Raw genomic sequence first — 10,136 nt, 5'->3', positions numbered from 1 at the left:
TCCCCTCCCGCCCCTGCCTGGCCTACCTGCCCCACGCCCCGTCCTGCCCCGCCCCTCTGGCCTAGTCCCGCCCTGACTAGCCGGCCCCGCCTGCAGCCCCGCCCTCTCCCAGCCACTTAGGACTCAGCTGTGAAGCCGGGCCTGGGATGTTTCTGCGGATATAAACTTGTCACACAAACTTGCCAGAGGTGTGACCTAATGCCAAGCGCCCTGGATAGGAACCCGGGGTAGGGCTCCAGTTTGAGAATGGCCAGTATGGAGAAGGGTCTAATGTTAGGGCTGGGCTCCGGACTCGGCCTGACATGAGCTGCGTCCCGGACTCCCTGCATACCGGTCGTGTGCCTGGGCCATGTGCTCAGCCCCTCTAAGCCTCGGTTTCCCCGTCTGTAAAACGTCGTACTATGTGAGATCAGCCACAGGGCAGTGCCCGGTGCCCTCGGTAACTGTGGAGAACTCAGGTGCACAGGTCCTGGGAGCAGCTTGCCATCCAGAGCTCTAAACTCGGTTTTCATAACTCACGTGGCCAACACCTCAACTGACCTTATTTGGTCACAGGTGCTCCACAGATGGCCTTCGTGAGGAGGGATCCTTGGCACTGCATTTTAAACCCAAATGCCTATAGCTACAAATTTTCTTTTTTGGGTGGAGATGTTCTAAAAGTAGATAGCATGATGACTGTACAAATTTATAAATACACTAAAAATCACTGAATGGTACACTTTAAACGGGTGGAGTTTATGGTTAGTATAAAAGGTCATCAAAAAGTTCGTGGAATATGCATATTGTGAAAAGACTATGCATAGATTTCAAGACTTTTTTTCCCACCAAAGTAACCTCATACGTTAATTCCACTTTTTGCAAACTTTTTGAAGTCTCCCATACTGGTTCGGGATTGGGGCCCCTTTGCTCCCCCTCCCTGCTCCCTGACTGTAACAGCTGAGCAGCTCAGGTGGCTTCTTCTGAGGCAGGGTTGGGTCTGCTGCAGGAGTTGAGGGTCTGGAAAGTTTTGTCCTCAGGTTAGCAGCATGAACTTTGAAGCCAGACAAGGAGGGTGAGAGCTTTGGCTCTAATGCCAACTAGCCTGTGTGAGCTTGGACAAGATGCTTAACCTGTGTGCGCATCAGGTTCCTCACCGCTACAGTACGTATGTGTTGGGGTTGTAGTGAATACTTAACGAGCAAACGTGTCAGGTTAGCGCAGTGGCGGGCACACGACCAGCACTCTGTAAACAGTGCTGATGTTGTCGGTGTTATGTTATATTGAGAAGGCAGCCCTGTGAGTGAGAGACGGGGAAAGGAGGTTCTAGACGGTCATGAGCTGTGGGCCTCCAACAGTGCCCCCCAGGCTGCCCAGAGCAGCCAGGGCAGGGTGGAGAAAGCAGGAGGGTCTCCATCTGTCCTGCTTCCGGGCCCTGCAGCCCAGTACCTCAGGGAAGTTGCAGTTGGGCCAGGAGCTGCCACAGAAGCCCCGCTCCTCGCCCAGGCTGTAGTTGACCACCGACTCCACCACGTGGCACGCGTTGACCTGGCTCACGCTGAGGTTGTGCTCCTCTGCGAGGCAGCCCAGCAGGTCCGTGGAGTTGCACATGAACTGGGGTGGGGGGAAGCCACGAGGAGACGTCAGCCCCAGGGGCCAGGCCAGGGCAGCACATCCACCCTCTGTTTCGGGTGCACCCTGACACTTTGGGGACAAGAGGGGTCCGGAAGAAAGAGGCCAAGGACTGGCTGAGGTCCTAGCTGCCCTGCAGGAAGGAGGGCAAGGCCCAGGTGAGGTTCTCGAACGTGCCAGCACTCCCCCCGGGCTGGTTCTGCCTCCTCTAGCCTTGATGGTGAGGAACTAAAAGCCCTCTAGACTCAAGTCTGATCCCAGACCAGAGGTGAGATGCAAGTGGGAATTCCTGGGGTCAGGAGTCTGGACACAGGGCTCCACTGGTTCCACCCAAGGGGCTGAGGTAAAGAGGTAAGACCACCCACCATGTTGACAAAGGCCGACAGGAACACCAGGGTGATGGTGAAGACCCCAACCAGGGTGCTGTTCATCTTGGACCGCACAATCTTCCTGGAGAGGGTCTGCAGTGGGGTGGGGAAGAGCTGGGGAGGGGACAGATGGAGCAGCAATCAGCAGGACAAGGCAAGTCAAGCCGCCCAGAGGCCTCCAGGGGCCACTCCACCCCGTCTCTCCCCACACGCCCGGGGAACTTCCTGCATGCCCTCATGGTGGCTTGCAAGGCTCAAGCCTCGGGCACTATCACACAACTGCTCCCAGTAGCACAGATTCTGCTGCGAGCAGGAGCAGATCTACCCGAGAGCCACAGAGAGACAGGCAGGACGAGAGGAGAGATGCCACCTTGACCCAACGGGGGACAGACGCACGAGCACACAGATCTGGTATGAGTTCTGGGCCTCGAGGAGTTACGGGGAGGGGGAGTCATAGAGGGCCCAGAACATTCCCAGGGTGGGATGGGAAGGCTTCTGGAAAGAAGTGCTGGGTCTGAGGGCTGGGAAGAATGTGCTGTGAGGAGGAAGGGCAAGGCTGTGTGGGTGCAGGAGGGAGGCAGGCCTGGACCTGGGTACTGAGGAAGCTGCTTCTTCAGCACGAAGCTCCAGGGACCTACCACTTCCCTCACCCTACCTGTCTGGCACATGCTTCAACCTGGCAAACCACAAGTCCACTCAACCTCTGAGCAGTGAAATCATCGGGTTCCTAAGTCCCATTTCTGCCACAATGTCTGATGCAGCTGGTCTTGTCCACCACATCCTCATCTACTAGCTGACAGAGAAGCAAAGCCAAGGATACAGGCCTCCCCACCTCTGCCCACTCCTCTTCTTGGTGAGGCCTATCTGCCACAAACATGCTGGTGTCATATGGAAATCTCATGGGCTAGAAACCTGGGTTCTAGGCTTGGCTTTTCCTCTGTGACCCTGAACAAGACACATCCCCTCTCTGAGGCTCCTCATTTGTTAGGTTCTTGTGCCTCTTGAGGCTGCCTGACTCAGGTGAGTGAAGCAGGCAAAGGCCTCTACTCTGATCATGGACCAAGTGTCCCTGCACATTCTTGCTTAATGTGTTGGACCACAGACTTGCCCAAGCCCTGAGACCGAGAGTTTCTGTAGTTGGTCACATGTAGGTCAAGTATCACATGAGCACCATGTAATTACTCACTCCAAGGAGGGTAGGACTGGATTACAAATGTAAGTGTTTACAGCTAGCTAAAAAAGTGCCAGGCCCTTGGTCCAATATTCCTTGACTGCAATCCAAACCCATTACATTTACATCATCCATGGGGGTCCATGACATTGCCCCATAGGGCTTTCTAGGGAAAAGGAACCAGCACAAATATGCTGAAGCTCAAGTTGCTGGCTGTGCTGTGCATAATGAGGTATTTTGTCTCTGACCCAAAAATCTCGTGTCTTCTGCCAGCAACCATGACATGGCAAGGAACTAACCTATTCGCCCATAAGTAGGGTAAAACCAAACCTCGGACCTTCACAGGTTTTGACAAGTAAGGGTCCTCAGTCTTGAACTTTGGGCTGGCTCTATATATAGGGAAGCAATATATTTTTCCCATCCCATAATCCTTTTCTACCTGTCCAGCAAGGTCGCTCCCTATTTAGCAAAGGAAAAGAGAAGACCACAGAGAAGGAGAGGTCACAGCAAAAGCTGTAGCAGCAGTGGTGGATGGCTGGCAGCCACACGGGCTACAGGCTGAGAGCTGAAGAACTTGGGGTCCCTCTTCCCAGCAGGGGAGCCTGCAGGAATGTTCAACAGCAAGTCTGTGGCATTGTTCTGAAAAAACACTTTCTTCTGAGATAATAAAGGAGGCCATTTGAACCCATGTATGTGGTAGAAAAGATATGTGTGATTTGAAGAATATAAACTTGGATTAAAATTCTGCTTAATAGACAGAAAAATCAAACAGAGTGAGAGTTCAGAAATAAATCTTTACATGGTCAACTGCTTTGACAAGGGTACCAAGTCAATTCAATGTGGAAAGAGTAATCTTTTTAAGCATTGGTGATGGGACAAATGGAAACCCACATGCAAAGTTATAAAGATAGATCCCTACCTCACATCACATACAAAAATTAACTCAAAATGGATCAGAGACCTAAACATAAGAGTTAAAACTAGGGGTCGGCAAGTGGTTAAGGAGCTGGACTCCCATATGGTCAACCATGGCTTCAGTTCTAGACCTGGTATCTTACTTTCTCTCTCTCTTTCACTGTCTCTTTCTGGTGTGCACATGTGCCCTATAGCAAATTAAAATAATAATAATTATAATAACTTAAACTTTTAAAAAAGAGTTAAAACTATGGGAACCAGCAGTTAGCGTAATGGCTATGTCGCTGGATTCCCACGTAGTCGACCGCGGTTCGTGTACCGGACCCGGTGGCTTAAAACTCACGCCGGGCGCGTGTGCGTGCGTGCCCAAGATCCTGAGAGGAGAATGGAGGAGAAGGGATTGCGGCGTGACCATCCCCTCTGGGGGGTGATTTCTCGCTTTCTGTCTCTATGTCTCTCTCTGTCTGTCTGGCGAGCGCACGCACCCTATAGCGAAAATCTCTCAAAAAAAAAAAAAAAAAGAGTTAAAACTATACAATTTTAAGGCAAAAACATACAAGTAGATCTTTATGACTTTCGATTAGGCAATGACATCAAAGTACAAGGAAAAAAAGAAAATAAATAAATTAGATTTCCCAAAAATTAAGACATTTTGTGCTTCAAATAACACCATCAAGAAAGTTTAAAAAAAAAAAAGGTATTGGTGAGGATATGGAGAAATTGGAATCGTGTGTGTTGCTGGTGGGAATGTAAAATGATGCAGCTACTGTGAAAAAAAGCAGCAGTGGTTCCTCAAAAAATCAAACACAGGGATCAGTCCAGTTAGCTATGTCGCTGGACTCCCATGTAGTTGACTACGATTCGAGTCCTGGGCCCAGTGGCTTAAACTCACGCCAGGTGCGTGTGCGTGCGTGCCCAAGATCCCAAGAGGAGAATGGAGGAGAAGGGATTGTGGCGTGGCCATCCCCCCGGGGGGTGATTTCTCACTTTCTGTCTCTCTGGCGAGCACGCATACCCTGTAGCAAAAACCTCTCAAAAAAAAAAAAATTAAACACAGATGGGACCAGCAGATGGCGAATTGGTCACGTTGCTAGACTTCCACGTGATCAACCTTGGTTCGAGTCCCGGACCCAGTAACTTCAAATTCACACCAGGCACATGCATGTGCATGCCCAAAATCCCAAGAGGAGAATGGAGGAGAAGGGACTGCAGAGTGGCCATCCCCCCTAGGGGTGATTCTTGCTTTCTGTCTCTCTGTCTCTCCAGTGAGTGCACGTGCCCTAAAGCAAAAATCTCTCTCTAAAAAAAATTAAACACAGAATGATCATATAATCCAACAATTCCAATTATGGGTATATTCTGCTCCCAAATGAAAGCAGAAACTTGCACAGCTACCTGTACACTCATGTTCACAGTGGCATTGTCCATAATAGTCTGAAAGTGGAAACTACTGAAATGTCCACCAGTTGATGAAAGGACAAATTGTGTTAAATATTTAGCCATAAAAAGGAAAGAAGTGGGCCAGCTCTGTGGCATAACAGCAGCGTGCTGCTCAAAGAGAAGCCAGATCCTACGCGGTTCAAATGTCTGGTCTGTTCAGCCTGAAACATGCTGAGCTCACTCCCGGGTCTGATGTGCTGGAGGATTGCAGGCCTTGTGGAGGCCTCTCTCTTTCTCTCTCTCTCTCATGCACATGTACTCAATAAAGAAAAGAAAGTTTAAAAATGAAGGAAGTGTGATTACATGCTGCAACCCAGATGGATCTCAAAAGTATGATGCTGAGGCCGGCAGATATGGTGGTTAAGGGCGCTGGACTCCCATATGGCCAACTGCAGTTTGAATCCCAGACCCCTGGCAACTTGCTTTCTCTCTCTCTCTCTTACTCTGTTCCTCTCTGGTCAAATTAAAATAAATGAATAGGGACCAGCAGTTGACATAATGGCTGTGTTGCTAGACTCCCATGTAGTCGACTGCGGTTCGAGTCCTGGACCTGGTGGCTTAAACTCATGCTGGGCACGTGTGTGCGCGTGCCCAGGATCCCGAGAGGAGAATAGAGGAGAAGGGATTGCGGCGTAGTCATCCCACCTGGGGGGTGATTTCTTGCTTTCTGTCTGTCTCTGTCTTTCTGGAGAGTGCACGTGCCCTATAGCAAAACCCTCTCCAAAATAAATAAATAAATAAAGTTAAATTAAAAAAACTAACGGGAACCAGCAGTTAGCGTAATGGCTATGTCACTGGACTCCCACGTAGTCGACCGCGATTCGCGTCCCGGACCCGGTGGCTTAAAACTCACGCCGGGCGCGTGTGTGTGCGTGCCCAAGATCCCGAGAGGAGAACGGAGGAGAAGGGATTGTGGCGTTACCATCTCCCCTGGGGGGTGATTTCTCGCTTTCTGTCTCTATGTCTCTCTCTGTCTGTCTGGCAAGTGCACGCACCCTATAGTGAAAAAAAACCTCTCCAAAAAAAAAAAACAAAAAAAAAACAAAAACAAACAAACTAACTAATAAACAAAAACACCCTATGATGCTAGAGACCAGCAGATGGTGTAATGGTTATGTCACTGGACTCCCACGTAGTCGACTGCCCTGGTGATGTAAAATTCACACCAGGGGCGTGTGCATATATGCTCAAAATCCCAAGAAGAGACTGGGGGAGAAGGGATTGCAGCATGCCATCCCCCGTAGGGGGGAGGATTTCTCACTTTCTATGTCTCTGTCTCTCTCTCTCTCTCAAATGAGTGCACACGCCCTATAGCAAAAATCTCTCCTAAAAGCAGAAAACTATTATGCTAAGTGAAAGAAACCCATCTCAAAAGGCCACGTTTCATGATTCTATTTATGATAGGTGTGGAACACACAAATTCACAGAGAAAGGCAGTAGAGCAGTGGTGGCCAGGGGCTGGGGTGAGCAGGAAATGCAGTGACTGCTAATGGCTCCAGGGTTTCTTTCTGGAATGATGAGAGCATTCTGGAATCAGTGGTAACAGCTGCACGACTTTGTGAATACACTAAAAATTAGTGAATTACCAGCTCATCTTCCTTTATAAAGGTAAATTTTATGATATGTGAATTACCTTACAATAAGGCTTTTATTTTAAAAAAAATCCTACTTGCATCTTACTAGCCATGATTCTGGGGACATTATTACCTGCTCATCAATAATCTATCTTCCAGAGTGGTTTATGAAGACTCAGTAACGTGACAACATTTGAAAGCGTTTTGCAAGCTATTAAATGCAATAGAAAAGCAACTTAATATTTTCATTTTATTTCATTGTATTTATTTATTTGGAGAGATTTTTGCCATAGGGTGTGTGCACTTGCCAGAGAGGCAGAAGAGACAGAAAGTGAGAAGCTACCCCCTGTGGAGGTTGGCCATACTGCAATCCCTTCCCTTTCAGTCCCCCTTTGGGATTTTGAGCATGCACATACACGTGCTTGGCGTGAGTTTCAAGTCTCTGGGTCTGGGACTTGAACCATGGTCGACCGTGTGGGAGTTCAGTGACGTAACCACTATGCCATCTGCTGGTCCCAATATTTGCATCTTAGAGAGCTATGTTGCCAATAAGAATGAAAGTCCTTGTTTCTCATTAAAGGAATTTGGGTTTCACAGTTCGCAGCTGATGAAAGTGTTTTGGCATGAGCATGAGGTTCTTACACTTGAAATGGTATATGCCAGATGGTTTCTAATCTTTGGCTGCTTAAAATTTTCCCATTCCCGCCTCATATTACTTAAACGGTTTTAGTTCTGATCCCCTTCCCCGCCCACTGCAGGGCTTCCTTCCTCATTCTGCCAACGAGTGATTTAGGCAAATATTATTGGTAGGTGCTCACGCTTTCTTTAGAAAAGACAGTTTGGGGTTGGCCCCATGGCATAGTCGGTAAAGAAGCTAGAGCCAATGTGGCCAACCATGGTTCAAATCCCAGTCTCAGGGCTTGAGAAACATGCAGACACATGTGCACGCATGGCCAAAATCCTGACAGGGTGGAGAAATGGCTAAGGAATTGCAGTATAACCACGTCTCATTAAGGGATGCTGTCTCCTCCTTCTCCCCCTCTCTCTCTTTCGGGCAGTGCACACACCCTCTGACAATTGCACTTTAAAAACCAAAAGAGTGGTTGGGGCACAGGATATGCACGTGGACTTCCTGGTGAACGTGGGGCCAGAAGCTTCACCAGGGCCGTCCAGTGTCGGGGAATCGCAGGCTGGTTTTCGTCTGTTTCTCTGAAATTGGTGTTAGATGCGGCTCCAGCTTCTAATGACTAGCTGGGCCTTTTTGCATTGGCTTGCTCTGAACTGACGTCCCTTGACACCCTTTAAAAAGTCCTGCTGAGGGACCAGTGGCTGGCATAATGGTTACGTTGCTGGACTTCCATGTAGTCGAATGCAGTTCGAGTCCCTAACCCAGCAGCTTAAAACTCAGGCTGAGCACATGTGCATACATGCCCAAGATCCTGAGGAGAATGGAGGAGAAAGGACTGCAGAGTGGCCATCCCCCCATGTGCCCTATACAAAAATCTCTCTCACTCAAAAAAGTCCTGCTATTGGCTTTTAGGAGTCTAGCAACTGCTGCTTTTTATAACAGAAGTCTCCAGAAGATCTGACATCCTGCCTTATTATCGGTTAAGAGTGTCTCCTCTCCTGTAATCAGAAAGTTCACCTGTATGTTGACTTTAAATCCCAACTTTCCTAACCCTGGTGTGGATCTTAAACCTCCCGGAGGACAGCCTTGGTAGGACTACAGCACAGCACGGGCAGACCCTGGACAGTCTCCCACGGCAGGACACTGTCGGCACCGACGCATTACTTACCGCCTGTGCATAATCACAGCTCAAAAAGAGAGCCAATTAAAAACACGTTCAGAACAGGTACATGCCCAGTCTAATTCAAATCAATGCAACACGAAAAATGGGAGTCGGACAAAATTCGTAAACCATGATTGGGGTGGGGTTCGGAGGGCACTTTTGATGCTGGCCTTTCTGAGCCTCCAGGCAAATTGATCAACTCCCTGGGGGGCCTGGGTTCCCCATCTCTGATGTGGGGCCAAGACACTGCAGAGGTGAAAGAAGGTGATGAAATTGGACAGCAAAAAGTTGTAAAAAGCAGCTTCTCGTAGAAGGAGCTAATAGTAAAAGAAGTAGTACGGGAATATGGGGAAAAAGGATATAAGAACCTCAGAGGTCACGTACGGCAGTGGGAAGGCTCAGACTGGGGACTTTCAGGGGTCAGCTGCACATATTAGCAAAGGCAGGGTCCTGGAGAGGATGTCTATGGGCCCTGAAGGTGACGGCCCCCTGGGTTTGTATCACAGTTGTAACCACTTCCCAGGTCCCAGACCTTACCCGCCCACCTGCCTAACCTCTCTGAGCTTCAGTTTCCTCATGTACAAAATGAATCTTAAGAAAGCCACTGTCGAAGCTCAGGAAGCACATCTCAACATGGCACAGCTGGCTGGGACCTGGACGTTGGGCCACCTGGCTGGGAAGCCATGGGAGGAACCTGCAATATGCCTCCAGAATGAAGAGTTCTCCAGCCCCCGTGAACAGGCAGCAGCACACCCTCTGCCTATGAACAAGGCACGCCCTCAGCACGGTGGTGGAAAGCCGAGTGCGGGAATCCCGAAGTCCTCACAGAAGAGAAGACCCCTGGCAGGCGAGGGTACCAGGTGCACAGGAAGACCCAGGGTCTGACGCTGTGGGCCAGGAGGCGGGGAGTGAGACTGAGCGCAGTCAGGGTCAGGAGAGGACAGTTAGTCCTCTGGGTGGCTACGTAGGCACACAGAGCCCGGGAGCCCAGACATCGGGTCCAGGGGGTTGGTGGGATATAGACCAAGAGGGAACCAGCCACCTGGAGGACGAGGTGACTTCATGCACACAACACACACACAGCCACGTGGCTGCAGACTCCCACCACGCCTAGCTGCACTACCGGAAGGAGAGTCTGGGCTCTGAACAGGACTGTGCTCTGAGCCACAGTAACGAGGAGCCCAGATGAGAGTGGGAAAAGGCAAGGCTGCCCTCTTTCACCCTGGGTGGTGACGGCAAATGGGCAGGCACTGACAGATCCAGGCCTCGG

At 49.8% G+C, this 10,136-nt stretch overlaps 1 protein-coding gene across 1 annotated transcript in view; it reads right to left on the bottom strand.

Moving 5' to 3' along the window:
- ADCY5 (adenylate cyclase 5) overlaps positions 1-10,136 on the bottom strand; it is a gene marked incomplete at its 5' end in the record, with an annotated part of 173,459 nt that overhangs the window by 16,367 nt on the left and 146,956 nt on the right. The window contains 2 exons of the mRNA XM_027774223.1: positions 1,426-1,590; positions 1,974-2,090. Coding sequence (XP_027630024.1) covers positions 1,426-1,590; positions 1,974-2,090 — 282 coding nt within the window. The remainder of the gene's footprint in view (positions 1-1,425; positions 1,591-1,973; positions 2,091-10,136) is intronic.

Source organism: Tupaia chinensis, unplaced genomic scaffold (assembly GCF_000334495.1).
Source record: "Tupaia chinensis unplaced genomic scaffold, TupChi_1.0 Scaffold000415_1, whole genome shotgun sequence".
NCBI classification, from domain to species: domain Eukaryota; kingdom Metazoa; phylum Chordata; class Mammalia; order Scandentia; family Tupaiidae; genus Tupaia; species Tupaia belangeri.
The sequence above is the reverse complement of the archived record's forward strand: the minus strand, read 5'-3'. Positions and strand labels throughout refer to the sequence as shown.